The sequence below is a fragment of the Palaemon carinicauda genome, chromosome 5 (genome assembly GCF_036898095.1).
Source record: "Palaemon carinicauda isolate YSFRI2023 chromosome 5, ASM3689809v2, whole genome shotgun sequence".
NCBI classification, from domain to species: Eukaryota; Metazoa; Arthropoda; class Malacostraca; order Decapoda; family Palaemonidae; genus Palaemon; species Palaemon carinicauda.
This window is the reverse complement of record NC_090729.1, coordinates 78,223,929-78,241,428: the sequence shown is the minus strand read 5'-3', so window position 1 is coordinate 78,241,428 and position 17,500 is coordinate 78,223,929. Positions and strand designations below refer to the sequence as shown.

Sequence of the window (17,500 nt, the reverse complement as noted above, 5' to 3'; positions counted from 1 at the left end):
AAAGAACGCCGATGGCGATCAGGCATGCCAACCTCCAATATACGCACATGAATATGAAATAACTGTTATCATAAAACAGGACAATATAAAATTGATACGGTTTGTGAACCATGGAGATCCATAAAGTTCACAACGAGAAACAATCAGTATGGAGGACTAATTGAAAATCGTTAGAACGAACGAGAGAGAGAGAGAGAGGAAGGAGCCTGTACCGAGGGAGACCCAGTAAGGTCGTGAATAAAAAACTGAATAGTATAAACAAAAACGGACAAGGCCCCCTCCAAAATCTCAAAACTCATAGCTCTGGTACTTAACTTAGATGTAGTGACAGTGGAGTCGGACATCTTGAGGTAAATCCAGAGAAAAACCAGCGAAATTTACACACAACACAAAGTATTGTTAACAAAGTGCGTGCTATATTAGGAGTAACGTCACTGGCGTGGGTTGGTTAGTAGTAGTACGAGGTTGAACGGCGCCTCGCTGTTCGGGGATTTTGACAGGAGACATCTAAATGGTGCGAGGCCTCTGGTTGTGATTTATCGCGCCCCAGTATTATATCGACACCTTATACAGGTGAGCGAGCTGGGTTCAACCTGGCATTCCCATGCAATTTTTTCTCTGGTAATATATAGCAGTTATTTACCTTAGAAATGGTGCTATAGGAGCATTTCACTGGGCGACACGGGTTGGAGCCCAGAAATAGATTTTTCCTTTGTCAAAATCCCTTTTCGAATTGCCCGTGCAATTGAAATTGAATGTTTTCTCATTGTGGTTTTAGGTTATTTAACTTTTTATTGGAGATGTCTTCTTCTGGATTAGCAATTTGTATGTCGGGAGAGTAGTTGACCCAGCCTTTTGAAGCATGTCAGCCACAGGATTGTGTTTTGTTGTTATGTTTTGAGGAAAGTTACCGTATTTACTTGTAGTTCTTCTCAGTTCTTATTTTTAAGAGCTGCTGCATTTTCAGCAGATAGCTTACTGCTTTTATTGTTCAAACATTTACAGTAGTAAACTAATGTCTAGTATAGTCCTTTTTTAATTTTGCTTTGATTGCATGTAGTTCAGGGGAAATCCAGAGAGCACGTAAGACCCTGGGTTTTCTTTCAGCATAACCTTCGATATTTCTGAATTCTGTTGTGATCTTCGGACCACCGGAGATTGAGATGATAGTAGCAGAGCTGTTAGTCTGGCTCCTTATATACTAGGCTCTCATGATCAATGACTTGTTAATTATATCAAGGGTGTGAATATTGTATGACTTTGGTAGAATAGATCATTTTCAATAAATCTTCAAGAATTTCAGTCGAATCATCTTTCAAAAACCAGTGAGCAGGGTTCAATGTAAACTAGCACAATCAAGTTTTTCCTTAGATATGTTAATGTAAGAGCCAGTACATTTACTGTTACTGTTAGTATTAAACAAATGGGAAAGAGGATTTGAATACAGAAGAGCTTGACTCTGACGAGGTACCTAGTCTTAAAAAAAGTTATTTTTTGTTTAGGTATCGAAATAAGTTACTCTTTGGAAGTTCTGATGAATTATCAGTTCAAGTACACAAAGTTTTTCATGCAGTATAGTGTTGAAAACTTTCCTCTCGTAAAGTAATCTACAGTAAAAGTCCTTTTAACTGGTGCCCAATACATCGGTACCCACTAGCCATTGTTACTTATTCATTAAATATTATCTAGAATTCATAAAATTTCAATAAATAGTGCCTCTGGTATGGTGTAATTTTACTTGAAAAAATATATGAAAAAATAAGAAAATTAGAAAATAAAAAATAAAAAAATTTGAAAATGGTAATTGATTTCTTACTCTATGTTCACGTAAATTTGAGGTTTGAAAATATATAAAAGATAAAATTAGAAAAGTTTTTATGGTATGTAAGAATGTTGTTACTTTATTTTTCATTTTCAATACCTAACTCGTAAGTCCTGTTAGACAAACGGTAGATGAGAATTAATTACTTTAAGCTATTAAAGAAAAGAAACAAATAAAATTGCGCCTGCCATACTCTAGCACCAAAGCAGCATTTTGATAAAAATGATGTGTTACATATCTGTATCCAATATAAATGAATATAAAATACAGTGCATATATTAGTATCTTGTTATGAAATAAAAACAGTGAATACATTATACAGTTTATATTTTCCTTTGTTTACGTTTTTATGATCAAGACTACCGTCTATACTTTCCAAATCCGCTGATTAAAGCTAACCAAGGAAGGATTTTTTCAGTTGCTAAAAAAAAACCAGTTATTATGTGGACTATAATTTTTATTTATAGCATGTAAAGGTATGTAGTTTTTAGTAAAAGTACTTTTCTCTCAGTTTATTTAATGCTGATTTTAGTGGCATATCAATATTTATGGGTGTTTTATCCCAGTTGCCGATGCACAATCATTTGATAGTCTGAAGCTTTGCAGTGCTTGATTCCAGAGTTTAGGTAACTATTAAATTTCCCTTCCAATTATTTAGGTAGATTTTGTGCTATTTGGTTTACCTTTTCATAAACTGATTACATCATTAACTAATTTTTCTTTTTCTTAAATTTTGGACACAGCTTTCCTTGATGTTTTCCTAGTCTCAGCTACAAATTTTTGCATAAATTTAACTTTATTTGCTTACCAATCTTTTGTCTTAAGTGAAAAAGGGTAAAATATAATAATACCGTATATACTCACGTAATATGCGAGTTTTGAAGACTAATTTTGAAGCTAAATTCAAGGAGATCGCATCATACACGATATAAAATTATGTCATCGTTCAAATTTTATGCTGTCCTCGTGAGCCAGCCTCTCGCACACTCGGCCACCTAGCGGCCGCATAGGGAACGGTCTCGTATCCTCGTATCTCAAATTTGTCTCTTATCTCGGGGCAAAAACTTGCTCGAAACTTTCCTCATATCTCAAATTTCTCGTATGTTGGGATACTCGTATGTCGAGGTATTACTATATCATGATTTTATGTGCGGTTAATGCTTCAAATGGTAGATATTTGAACTACCATAGAAAATGCCTCTGTTTGGCCACTAAAGACTGCTAACTAATATAAAAACACAGTCACAGATGTTTTCATAGTTAGTTCGCTAGGATTTATGTTAATTATGTGAACATTTACTGTAGGTGTAAGTATTCTTGTATAATTTTATACACTTTAAAATTCTTATTTATGGTAAAGTAACAGGTTTTATGTGCTTTTGACACTATTTCAGTGATATTATGACCTCAATTCTTGTGGCAGACAGACGGAAAGTCAAACAAAAGTACTCATAACATGATTTTTATTTTCCTATGAATTATTTTTAACAACTGGCGTAAATTCAAAACCAACAAAACAAGAAACGATGTAATCCCTTAGATGATATGGGTGTTAGGTTCTAATTCTTTCCTTCCCTTCAATAGGTTATGTTAGGTTCTAATTTCCTCCCTCCCCACAATAGGTAAAAAACATCTTAATAAAAAAAGTAATAACAAAAAACAAGAAACGATGTAATCCCTTAGATGATATGGGTGTTAGGTTCTAATTTCCTCCCTCCCCACAATAGGTAAAAAACATCTTAATAAAAAAAGTACTATACAGTACTTTACTGTATAATTTTTCATTATACTTATAATGTAATTTTTAAAAATTCTTTATATCCAAGATTTTATAAACTCTTCCCACAGTCTTGTGAAGTCTTTCTAAACTCTGAAGCATTTTCAAACTCAAACTTACTTTTATTGTACACACATCCTTATGTATCAAAAAAAAACTAAATTCAGAACTCTCACCAGAAAACAATGTAGATGATGATAATGATAATGATGAGGTAAATTTACTGCACAGCAAAGATTGGGCAGTACAGCTCTTTTGCAGGTGGTTAATCAGATGGTAGCAGCAGTAGGGGACTCAGCAGTATGAAGCTTCATCTGTGGTGGAAATGTGGGAGGTTGGGCTGTGGCACCCTAGCAGTACCAGCTGAACTTCGCTGAGTCCCTGGTTAGGCTGGAGGAATGTAGAGAGTAGAGGTCCCCTTTTTTGTTTGTTTCTTGTTGATGTCGGCTACCCCCCAAAATTGGGGGAGGTGCCTTTGGTATATGTATGTATGTTAATCAGATGGTGCAGTATCTTTGTCATCATCAAGTGCAATTTCAATTTCTGCTGAAGAAATATCTGTCTTATTTTATTGTGTATGAGGGTCATAGTGATGTTCAGTTGCTGGAATGGCATTTTCTTCTGTATAAGGATTTTGTCAATTAAATTTTCCTGTCTATTTATATAGAATTTCTGAACTGCAACACACACATTGTCTAGGAGTCCCCAACATTCACCATTCTTTGATGGTCTTTTGCCGTTTTTGCTAGAGATGAGAGGTCTTCTACTAATTGGCCGACTTTGTGTTCTTTCTGTGGATACTTTTATTTTTCATCTTCATCCTCACTTGAGGACATCTTCATCTCTGTCAGATCTTCACCCGTCAACAGATCTGAGGGGGCCTGAATTAGGTCATCAATGTCTTTGGTAGTGGTATCTGAGAAGCTATCTCCCCCTAGGAGTTTTTTCAGCCTCACTGCCTTATCTACTGCAGAGAGGTGGATGTCATCTGGAGAGAATCCTTTATAGCAGTTGACAACTTGTGGGCACAATTTCTTCCAGCAGTCATCGATTGTTTTGTTCTTGATCTCCTTTATGGCCTACTAAATATTTTGGAGACATTGCAATTGTGTACCCATGCCTGTACTTATTCAACAAGAAGTTATCATTAGTGTTGAGTCCACAGCCTCGACCTGGTTGTTGCAGGGAGTTTTGTGTATAGAGTGCCTTAAATGCACAAATAACACCTAGATCAATAGGGTATATCAGCAATATGATGTTCGGCAGTAAGAATTCGATCTGTATGCCCTCAGATGACAGCTCTGCTGTGTTGCATCCAACAATGTTTATTAGGAGAAGCACTTAAAATCAATTCCTTTTTTCTGCAAGATAAAGCGTAATTTAAAGAATGAAGCACTGGTGATACCAATCCAAGGTCAGTGCTTTCATTATCCAGGTTGTCTGGTTGTACTTTCAGTGGACTGCAGCCAGTTCTTACTTTTGCTGTTATGAGCCCTTATTTTTTTTACTAACATATTATGTGCTGGCTTTATCATAAAATTCTCAGTATCTCCTCACATTATAAGTGTGAAGTCTTTGTGCACCTTGAATCCAGGGGATGTGGCTTCTTCCTCCATAATGCAAGTCCATGATGGGTTACATTTCTAAAAGAAGCTAGTCTCATCCATGTTGAAAATTTGTTCGTGTGAATACCCATCTTCCCCAACGATGGTCTGAAACCTCTCATTCACGTATTCCGTGCTGGCAGGTTTCTCAGCAGAGGCAGCTCCTTTATGCATGGGGTCACTTTCAACCTTGAACCTCCTTTTAGATTTAACAAACTAGCCCTTGTTGGCATTAAATTCGATTAGCTTGGTGGGAGATGCTGTAGATGGTCCTAGTTCTGGGTCAGCATCACTGCCATCTGTTAATTATCTAGCTGTACAGCTGCCTGGCTTTCTCGCATAAGGTGTTTGTGTCCTGTGCAATGTTCTTCTTCATGCAGTCACTGAATCAGTGGGCTAATGCAAACTCCATCCATGTGATAGCTTTATTGTGATAAGTTTAACACCCTTTTCACTGTTTATATAGCAAACAGTAGGTTCATTGATGCTATAATGGTAGCCTATGGCTGCTTAGCTTCTCCCTTTCCCTTAGGAATGTCTAGGAGTTTCATCTTTGCTACTATAGTAAGCATCTTCCTCTGCCTCTTTGGTTCACTGGCTATAGCCTTAGAAGATACTGAAAGTTTGTCACCGTTGTACGCCTTGAAATAAATTCACAGTATTACGCAAAAATACAAATCAACCCAAAGCACCAATAAAAATGGGAAGCAATGTCACTTATTTATGAATAAAAGCAAACTGTACAATATGGGATATTGAAATCTGTAGTAGGCTGGAGAGTGATCCTTTGATCGCTGACCCAATTTACGTTCAGGATACTGATCAGCCTGCTGTGATTTGTTGTATCTCCTCTTTCAACAAATAGTCTACCATATACAAAATCATCTCGGCAAACTAGGCTACGCCCCCACTCCTCCGAGTTTCGTTTTCCATCAGTTGCTCAATTCTTGTTTACAGTATTCATTTACAGTACACTATGCATTTTTTTTTATATATCTTGATAAATGTTATATATTGCTGTATTATATTTGTGTTTATTGATAAATTTGCTCTATTATTGAGGCTTGAAAATGCTTAATTTTACCACCAAAGTAATGAAAATATAAATAAAATTTAAATATATAGTATCCAATCCACAATTTGAGGAATAGTCTAGAAGAGAAATGAGATACAGTACATATCGTATATGAAAGAGATTTGGAATGTTCAAATGGTTTCTGAATAGATTGGAAATTCCAAACATAGAAGAAAACTTGCTTTTAGATCAGGGACAAATCCAGATTAGACTAGGCTAGTGGATCATTAAGGTGATTAAGTTGAGAATACCATAGCAGCCATTACCTAGCCCTTAACAGCAAATGAATATGGCTGAAACAGAAATTTTAATTTAACATACCCAGTTTTACTTTTAGGCTCGGCCACTACCACATATTGAGGTTTCTTAATAATGTTAATGTAGGTGATAATACCTCTACTTCTGAAGTGAGTTCCTTATTGTACACTGAGGCAAGAGTTCCCGTTGAAAATTAACAGATGTGAAGGGCAGTGCTTAATGTAAAAGAAAATTTTTCACTCGTATTTCGGATTTTTTTATACATTAATGATTAAATCAACAAGGTTATCACAAAGTATTCTGAGAAATTAATAAATTTAACTTCACCAGCTTGCCACAATAAATTTACTAAGAACCAATAACTAATATGCATAAGTGAAATTCACTTTTCCTGCATATCCATGGTTTGATAAATTGGATTGGCGACATTTTGCTAAATTAATAATTTTGTAATCTAGTTTTTCCATTTCATTGACGTTTGCCTTGTATCTAGATAAAATTAGGACCAGATAAAGAAAATTTTATTTAGTTATTTCCTGTTGATACAATATAAAAGGCAAAAGGAAGTTCCTTGTGTGTGACAAATACTTTTCAGATTCACAATGCAGGTGTTGGGTATATCTAATGCTATAAAGTCAAGGTTAAAGTGAATGTTACAGTCAATTGACATTTTACTGACTTTGTGAAGTAAAGAATTTACTGCTAATTCAAAAAATTTTGTTTTGTATTGCATAAGTTATGTTAAATCAAAACTACCAAATATCCAGGCTATTAAAGAAGTTTTAACTTTTTTTTTCTCTTTTTAGTTCTACTATACCAAAACTAGAAGAAAAGGTTAACTTATAGTACGATGATTATTCGTTTATTCATTTATGAGTGAATAGGAGGAAAGTTTTTCCTGTCTTGTCAGATATGGGGTAGTTTACAGCCTGAGATGTGAGTGCTGCCCTAGATTAAAGTGGCCCATGTTCTGTTCTCCAATGCTTCCTTGTCCAAAACCTATACCTTTGCAAAGTTTCTCAAAGTTTCCATAAAAGTCCATATTTAGAAAATAAAATTCCAACGCTACTTGGAGGTCTTGGATTCATCTCCATTAAATACTGTATTTCCCATGTCACAAGACGCTACATGTGGTAAGAAGTACTCTTAAATTAGCAAGGCAGGTTTTGGAAAAAAAAGAAATGGAGGATTTTACCATTCTTAGCAGCAGTTCTCAGTTGACGACTATAATGAGATTTTTGTCTGGCACAGTAAACTTTCATATTTTGGGTGTATTATGAAATGTAAGTTAATGTTAAAAGTTGCGCACCGGTTATCCCAATTTAATTACATATTCATATAAGAAACCACTGAACCAGTCATAGTTGCCACCACAACTACTTGTTTAGTGTTTCAAGTGTTATTTATGTGAAAGCAGTGTTGCAAAGTGTTGTTAATCGCATTTTGGTAAAGAAGTAAAATTCCAGTAATATTTTCCAAATTCCTTTTATAGCCCATACATTTTCACACAAAATTATTGATCATAAAAGTCTCTAAAAATTCTTGTAAGTGTTATACTTTTTCTACTGTATTTGACCAGGTCTAGTTTTCTGCTAACTTGGTAACACTGCACTCAACCAACAGAGATTTTTTTTCAAGGTTGTATTCGGCAACTTTCTGTATTATTTCAGAACTCAGGCAAAAAAGTCAATATCAAAATATTGCTTTATTACAAAATACCAACAAAATATAAGAAAATAGATAAATACTGCATAAACAACTACAGTGAGCCCTCGCTACTTCGCGGTTCAACCATCGCGGATTCACCACTTCGCGGGTTTTTTTCATAACCCATATATATATACATATCGCAGATTTTCCGGAAATTTCGAAAATACCGCGATATCTGAAGACCCCAAATACGATATTTCGTTACCTGTAATTCCATTAATACTGTAATTAGTAATATCTGCTCTTACTGATTGTTCATTGCATTACATATGACATATACAGTAATTCAGCACAGAAAGAAATAAAACACGAAAAGAGAATGTGATCATACGATAATTCAGTACAGTACTGTATACAGTACGTAGTAAAATTAAATCGAACATGAAACGCAAATCAGATGCAGTCATACCATATTAGAATGGTGTAAGGCTGTTGATGGCTACTACTGTACTACAAATGTAATGGATGTGCTTCTTTTCCATGAATCTTTTGTATGTATACGTACGTAGTACTGCATCCAATAATATTCTTTGTTGCAAAAATCACATTTCGAATAAGCATACGAGAGAGAGAGAGAGAGAGAGAGAGAGAGAGAGAGAGATCCTACAACAAAACAAGCGTAAAATAGCCTACGTAAAGCTGTATTATTATTATTATTATTGTTATTGTTGTTGTTGTTATTAAAATTATTATTGTTATTATTATTATTATTATTATTATCATTATTTATTATTATTATTATTATTACTGTATACGTAGGGTACCTTGTACTTTGAATTGGTAACCTACGTAGCATATAAGACGGATTGTGATTGGTTCAAGCGCTGATAGATTACGAATCAGAACCCAAGTTTTGTAATCTAGCCTGTGATTGGTGTTTTGACCGCTTCTCCAACCCGCAGCATCTTTTCGTGGTCACTTTCTCTCCCGCCGTATCGCTGTGTAGACCTTGTTAAGTTATTGTGAACTTTAATCTGTGCTGTGCGTGACTGTTTTAAGTTGAACTTTTTGTTGAACTTTCTGTTAAACCCTACTGTACAATGCCTCCCAAGCGTGCTGCTTCTACTAAGGCTGGTAGTGAGCCTAAACACCACCGAAAGATGATGATGATTGCTGAGAAGGTGACGCTTCTCGATATGTTGAAAGAAGGCAGAAGTTACGCGGCCGCAGACCTCGAAGACCTGACGAAATCGGCCAGTGAAGAAGACAGTGAAACACAGGAAGAGATCCAAGAAATTGTCGAAGAAACAGGCTTAACATTAGAACGGCTTGCCAAGCTCTGCAAGCTTGCGAATGAGGTGAAAGAAATGTCGCAAGAGTGGGACGAGGATATGGTTCGGTCCATCCAATTCTGCAACAAGATCGATGAACACATGACTCCCTACAGGATGCTCTTCGAGTGAAAAAAGAAGCAGCGGCAGCAACTTCCGATCACAATGTTCTTCGAGCCTCGCAAAAAAGAGCCAGTTCCTCCTGCTAGTACGCCTTCGGAAGAAATTGAAGAAGTGTCCCAGGAAGAAGTTGAAGAGGTGTCCCAGGAAAAGACACCTCCGTCTGAAGAGACGTAAAATACTATCATTGGCTGCACAGTAGAAGACATCATCAGCTTCATCATCATCATTTCTACTGTGCAGCAAATTCAACGCCATCATCATTCAAGTTTTTCTTGAACTTCTTTCGTGGTGAGTACAGTAACAATCTTTATTTTTTACTTTAATATTCTAACATTTTAATATTTGTGCCTGTTTTAGTTTAGTACTGTATGCATTAAGTTAAAGGGAAGGTTTTAAAAGTCTGAATAGTATACATGTTGTAACCTATCATATTTTTTTGTTTAAAATTTACATTTACGTACGTAAAACAATTCTCTCTCTCTCTCTCTCTCTCTCTCTCTCTCTCTCTCTCTCTCTCTCTCTCTCTCTCTCTCTCTCTCTCTCTCTCGTGAATTGTTTTCCTGCTTTGCTACATACAGTATGTACTGTATGATTTTATATGGATACGGTAAATAATATTTGTAATAACATATTTTCTAAAAGCTTTTACTGTAAATATCATTATTTATCACTTTCATCATGCGCGTTAAATGCCTTCTTTGTTTACTGAACCTGGTTGTTTACTGAGCGTACTTTATGACGCCGTCGTTTCAGGCAGCGTCATAAAGAAAAACATTTCATTTGGAAGTCCTAAGAAAAATTAAGTAAAACATTGGTAGTAACAAAATCAACATACTGTATAATCAATATAATCGATGCAAAAACTAACCTATACTCAGATGTGTACACTAAATGAGTTTGTTTCTTCATTATGATCAGAGAAACGTAAACAAAACATTAGTTGCCATTTTTTATCGTGCTTTTTGGCATGTTTAGGAAACGCATGATATAAAATCGCCTTAAATATTTGTGCCTGTTTTAGTTTAGGGTACTGTAGTACATGCATTAAGTGTTCTGTACATTAAAGGGTAGTTTGTTAACAGTACTATGTACAAGGGAAGGTTTTAAAAGTCTTAATATACATGTTAAATAAATAGGTAAATATGGTGTCACTACTTCGCGGATTTTCACCTATCGCGGTCGGGTCTGGAACCTATCTACCGCGATAAACGAGGGTTCACTGTAATATGTTATAGCGTTGTCTGCTAGGAGACCACTAGTTGGCATGTTTGCTTGCAGAACAGGGTTAGTGAGTCATCTGCTGAATACCAAAACAAATAACTTACATTAAACGAAGTGCAATATGAAAATAAAATTATTTATTACATATGAATGATAATTGAGTGCTTGTATGTCATTAGTTGGATGTTTGGGGGTTATCAAACTTCCCTATAAAAATTTTTCTAAGTGTTAAGACGCAGGGTGATTTTTGGGGGCATTTTTCAAGAAAAAATGTGCATCTTATGATGTGGGAAATACGGTAATTCGTTTCCAGGTCTAATTCTTTTCAAATAGTATATTGAGCAGAGGCTATTGACCTGGATGAATATAAGAGAAATAATACTTCTTTCTTGGTTTATACCAGGAAGATCAAATATCTTACTAGATCATTGAAGCAGAAAGAACCAATTTTTTTCTGGATAGTTGGTGTTTTCTGAAAATATTTCCAGAGATTTTGAATTGGTGCGGATGATCAAATGTAGACATGTTTGCAACTTTTCTAGACAAGAAGATTTACTTGTTTTGTATGCCAATTCTGGATCGTGTAGCATGGAAAGCAGATGCCATGTTACATACATACATATACCAAAGGCACTTCCCCCAATTTTGGGGGGTAGCCAACAACAACAAGAAACCAAACAAAAAGGGGACCTCTACTCTCTACGTTCCTCCAGCCTAACAGGGACTCAGCCGAGTTCAGCTGGTACTGCTAGGGTGCCACAGCCCAACCTCCCACATTTCCACCATGTTACAGGACGGGTTAATCTAGATCTGACTCTTCCCCTGTTTGGCATGGTTCAGCAGATAATAAACACTTTCAGGACATCAGTGAACAGCGGTATGGTGTCTCCTTTTTTACTGAAAAAAAGATTGGTTCAGTTCTATGTCCATGTATTTAGAGTATCCATGAACATTGCCTTACATTTCAATCTCAGGCAATCTTCATTCGAGAACTATGCATCCAAACCATTATGCGCTGTATCTCTTAACAGCATGGAGACTGTCCAATATAATCTCAGAGACAAGGGATTTTCCAGTCTTAGATTGTCTGCTTTAGGATCTGAATAGTCTACTAATAAGCTCTATCGAAGTCAATGAGATATTTTGAATGATGCAAGTCAAGAACTGTGTCAGTATCTAGGACTAGTTTCGTTATATTGAAAATTTCTCCATTTATTTTTTTATGAAAAGAATCTATACATTTGAGCTATAGTATTAAGGATTATTGATTCATACATAATAATGTGGGCAAGTATTTAGGATTGGATTAACATGTTTCAGGCATTATTGTGGATGCATTTAGGTCTTTATTTTTTAAGAAACCTTCAGTAATCAGAAGAATTTTTGGGATATATATGTATTACAATATTTAATATGCATAGATTTTAAATGAAACTCTTGGCCAAAACACCTTTCCTATTGGAATTAGTATTTTCTAAGCACATTACTTTACTATAGTTAAGTACAAGCTTTTTCTGGTAAGGTAGGATTTGGAGAACCTGAGAGGATTTTATCTCCTTTACAAGCATTCAGAGCTAACATGATTTTCAGAGTGCTTGCTTTGGCATTCCCTACTGTATACTAAAATTGGAATAATACAGAGATGGTTAGTATGGCCCTTGTGGACATAAGGATAACACACAAAATCATGAAATATTCCAAATCAAAAGGGTTATCACTGTCTCAAATTTCCTCTTGGACATAAAAAAGTCACAATGATTGCAGAGAATAGATTTCTTTGTCCAGTGAGGACTAAGTTTATTTTGGCCCAAACTGCAGACATTAATGGTAATGTTCCTAATTTGTTTTGTGGGATTAGACTTTCTAATCACCATTTGTCCATATATGCAATGTCTTTTTTTGGTTAAAATATTGTTCACTGAATTGCATCCAAGGCAGATGAAAGACTTTAAAATTAGGGTGTAGAATATTAGAAGTGCAGCTACACTGCTGAACTTTTGTAAGAATCTTTCTTTGGAAAGAGTTTTAACAGCAACTTAGTGGTGTACCAAATTGGTATTTGCTAAATATTATTTTATAGAATACTGGTTCTCTTATCAAGATTGCTGGCCCTTAGGTGCTGTAGTAGCTTCTGGGGATGTGATTTAAGAAAAAAAATTCTCTTTTTGTTTGTGAATGGGTGAATTTAATTTTTCTTATTTTTGAATACTCTGTGTTGGGTAAAGTATATTTATATTTAATGCTTTTTAAAAATATATTTGGAGCATTAACTTTATGACTTTAGTTGTAATGGTTTAGTTCTAAGGCACTAGACTAAGAGGTGAGTCTATGGTATAGCATTATTATTTCTAAACCAAATTTTTTCCTTCATAACTCACCTCCTTCAGAGTGTGGGAGTCAGAAATATGAACATCAGGGGAAATTCATAGAAATAAATGTGATTTCATTGATAAAATCTATTATTTCTATATTTTACATACCTAATGTTCTTATACATGCCCACCCTCTCCACTGAAGATATTAGTTTTGACTTCAAAACTGAACTCATGGCGGGGGTGCTGCTTAGCCGTACAGTGGCTGCTGCCATTACTCACCATATGTTGCCTTGGTGGGCGAGAGCATTAAGCATCCCGAAGGAAGAAAATGGTAATCTGTTAGTTTTTATGTCGTAACATTGATATTAAATCAACTTTGAGTACAAAACGATATGAACATCAAATGAGTATAGAAATAATAGATTTTATTATTAAAATTTCTTTCTTTCTCTTATGATTTTGTAGCTTTTTCAGAAATAAGGATACTCTACGTGTGGATGCATCTTCAGTTATTTCTTCTTCATCCTTATGTATATCCTGTTTAATTAATTCATAAGTTTATTTGTACCATTCAGCTGTTTATATTTCTTTAGTAAGTAGACCATATGTTTTGTTTTATGTGAAACTAGCTTCTTATGATGTAGAATATGACATCTGGATTGTTTCTAGACAAACCCTTGCATTCCTATCTGTATTTTATTTTTGCATACACAAAATGCTTACTTGGTTAGTGAAGAGTAGAATTGTATTTGTATATTTCTATACATAAGAATTGATGGATGTAGAAATTTTATTGTTGTTAGCCATTTTATGCAGGCATTCATAGTGTAAAAAGATATATTACTTCATTATGTTCACTCATAAAAGGTGCTAATAAATTCAAGAAAAAGTATATTACCCATTACAACATATAGAGTATATTGAACTTTGTTGTAGCATATTAATTCAGTGGAAGAAATGTCAGCATTATTATGCAGCATAGATTAATGCTTCACATACATAATGATTTGACCTACAATAATGATAATATATACAGTAAAACCTTCTTATTCACGATCATTCTCCTGATAGTTTTCTACATAAACTAAAGGGTTTTCTTTTTTTTTCTTTTGTAAATATGAACTTAGGAACTGTAATTGTACATGTACTTTTAAATGTAAAATACTGTACAGTACACTTAAAGAGTTAATACAGTATATGGTACTGTAATACAGTAATTGTTTTTAACCTGCACCCAATACATTGGCAAGCCTGATTAATCAGTACCCACTGGCAAAGCTTTATTTATTCATTAAGTATCTAGAATTCATTGGAAATTTCTGGTGCCAGTTTAAAATTTCACACGCATGCGCTCTATTGGCGATACAAACTCGCCCCAAAATAAGTTAAACTCTTATGTCAAGGTAATATAGAAAAACGTGCAGCAAACATTTACTTAGGATACTATCAGGACACAAAGAAAACCGAGACATTTTATGAGGGTTGAGAACGAATTGTTAATGGGAATCTGACATAAATATCTTTCGCTCAATTTCTTGAAAAAAAAGTAAGTAGATAGGTAATCTGGTCAGAAAAGGTTTACGTAAGGGACTGGACGTGCTTGCATGAATATAAGAAAGGGATGATATAGCTACAAAATAAATTGTCTTCATTAAAAATACTATTTAAAACATGAAACGTAGACATTTTCCTTGCCAAAAATGCAATAATCTTAATTAATAAAATTTCAAGCAGAGGCTGTGAGTTGCACCCCTTAAAGGGATTTCCCAACATGAAGTACTGTATTGGATTAGGCTTATTTGAGTTTCTAGAAAAGTGGCAGTTTAAATTTTGACAATAGAGCAGTAGTGTTCTTTTCCATGATGAATGGTTGTTCATCCTGGTCTACTTATACTGTATGTGTATATGAGCAGTGAGATGTGTCGTATGGTAGGCATCCTGGTTTGATATTTGACATAATTATCCATGCCTCTCATTTAACCCATATAAAAAATTGATGTTTGAAATCTTTTAAGAGCTAAGAGATGTCACATATCACATTTTTTTACCTCTATAAGTAGCTGATATATAAAGTATTGATTGTATCCTTATTAATTTATCAATGCAAAATATTTGTGAGTATCACTTCTCATACTCATATATTTCATATCTTAAACTTAATCCATAATATAGGGCTTTAAAGTAGCAAGAGTTCTTGCGGTCTTTTATGGGAAGCCTTCATGTGGATGCTGGTGAAATTTCACTCGATTTTAATTTCCAAACTTCTTTGGCTTTGTAAAGACTGTCCTGAGATATTACATCCATTTTCTTTTAGATTGAATGTCATATGGTGTAAATGGAATACAGTATACTACATTTTTTATGTTACACAAATATCCAGCCATTTTTCTTTGAAATTTCATGTGACAATATTTGTAATTAAACAATGTGATGTGGTTTAATGTGGTTTTCTTATTGATGTAATACTGATGTTGGTACTTTGGGTGTGTCCCCCAGATATACCCAGTAGTATCTCACTGTATGTTATAGGACTGTATGCAGATATAATATGCAAAAATTTTAATCCAAGGAGATATTTTATTGCTTACAATCATTTAAATGTGATGTCTGTGCACTTCAAGCTTTGAATCTTATTTTTTTTTCTAAGTTTGGCTGTCATGATGATATTTGTTGAGTGCCAGTGCTTGAATTGCTATGGCCAGTAAGTGGGTAAAGAATGCCATGCCACTAGCATATAAAGAACCTGGTTAGCAAACACCAGAAATTATTGAGGATACCAAATAACCTCTATAGCCCTCTTAGTAATACTATGTCAAAAAGATGGATTACTCCTCCATATAATGCATAGATTACACATGTGCAGATTACACCTGGATTTTTAATATAGTGACCTGCAGCCTTTTTGTTATGATTATTTGTAGTTGTTCTTTTTTGAGACAGTAACTGGTTAAGACGTAGACTTGGTACTGTGCCCTAATAAGTTAATTACAGTGGTAATCAGAATAGGGAAGGTATCTCTTTTCTTATCTGTACACGTGAATTGTGTTTGGAGAAATTGTTTATAGTGATACTCAGGTGATATACTGTACTTAGGTTTCAGGAGTTGAATTTTTTTGTTTGCTTATGATCTATTTTTATTATTCCTAATTTTTTTGGTATCTATATAGTATATTTACTGTACATTTCAAAACAGTACTGAGTTTAGTATTTTTACCTTGTGTATAGATACAAATATGTTTAAATGATTAGTTTCTAAGCATGAAAACGCAAAAAAAGTTTATGACATCTGTTTCTCAATCAATCAATCAATCAGCCATAATGGATTTCTGCATTGTTAGTTGATTAATGATTAGAAGCATAAACAGCAGCATTTTGGCAGAATTTCTTCGGTCTCTTCAATGCGGTGATGGGATGGTTAGTGCTTTTTTTTTTAGTAATGTTGAAAGACATCATGTTACCTGAAGTAGCACTTAGAATTTCCAACTTTATCAGAAGCTTCAATTATATATGTAATTTTACAATTCATTATATTTACATATGGAATGATCCATTACTTTAATATGAGTAGAGTAATCATTTGTTTATGATTTGCGATCTGTTTTTCACAAAAAAATCTTATCAAAGAAATTTTCACATTTATATTTTTCTTTTACTTGTTCCTTTTTTTTTTTTTTAATTTTAATGACCTTTGCTGTTGTTATGCTAGATTAATTGGCACAAGTAATCAGTTAAATCCACAGATTGATATTGCTATTATACACCTTGAGATTTTATTTAGGTTCTCAATGCCTTCCCTAACTCCTTACAAACATTAAAGTTGTGTGGACAAATGTATTTCCAGTTAACCTAATGCTTACTGATTAATTGTAATGATTCAGTTGTACACTTATTCTTGAAGAGAGAGGCTAACCAATAGTTGTGTAAAACTATGATTGATTTAACAAAATTTCAAAGTTTCATTCACTTATGGTTGCTTTATTATTCTCATTTATCATTTGTTTAATATTGGAAAAAGGAAATAGAGTAAAGTAGTTATAACTTAAACAGTTTATGAGTTTTAAAATTACCATGTTTGTTTATGCATCATATATTATCCAATTTAAAGACTACAAATTTGCAAGTACAGTACATGCTTGTTTTGTAGTAGCTACTATAAAGTCAAGATATTTAGTCATAAGGTTTTTGTTTATAAAATGAAATGATCATATTGAGTATATGATGCACATTACAGGAAAAGGCAAGAAGTGATGCGTTTAATATTAGTGTAAAAGATTTGACCTTGAAATTGACTGAAGCTAATAATGAATTGACACAATGCCGAGAA

The 17,500-nt window shown here is 34.2% G+C and overlaps 1 protein-coding gene and 1 non-coding gene across 9 annotated transcripts in view; both read left to right on the top strand.

Moving 5' to 3' along the window:
• The window catches only part of LOC137641352 (protein GOLM2-like), a 756,580-nt gene that overhangs the window by 435,378 nt on the left and 303,702 nt on the right, over positions 1 to 17,500 (top strand). For 6 of the 8 annotated variants that reach the window (XM_068373821.1, XM_068373825.1, XM_068373826.1 and 3 more), the window contains one exon: positions 17,408 to 17,500. This exon is cut by the window's right edge and continues 45 nt beyond it. The exons of the other annotated variants lie outside the window; for them this stretch is intronic. In XM_068373821.1, coding sequence (XP_068229922.1) covers positions 17,408 to 17,500 — 93 coding nt within the window. The remainder of the gene's footprint in view (positions 1 to 17,407) is intronic. 8 annotated transcript variants of the gene reach the window in all.
• LOC137641729 (U6 spliceosomal RNA) lies at positions 12,461 to 12,568 on the top strand. The gene has a single exon (XR_011044587.1). It is a non-coding gene; the product is annotated as a U6 spliceosomal RNA (small nuclear RNA).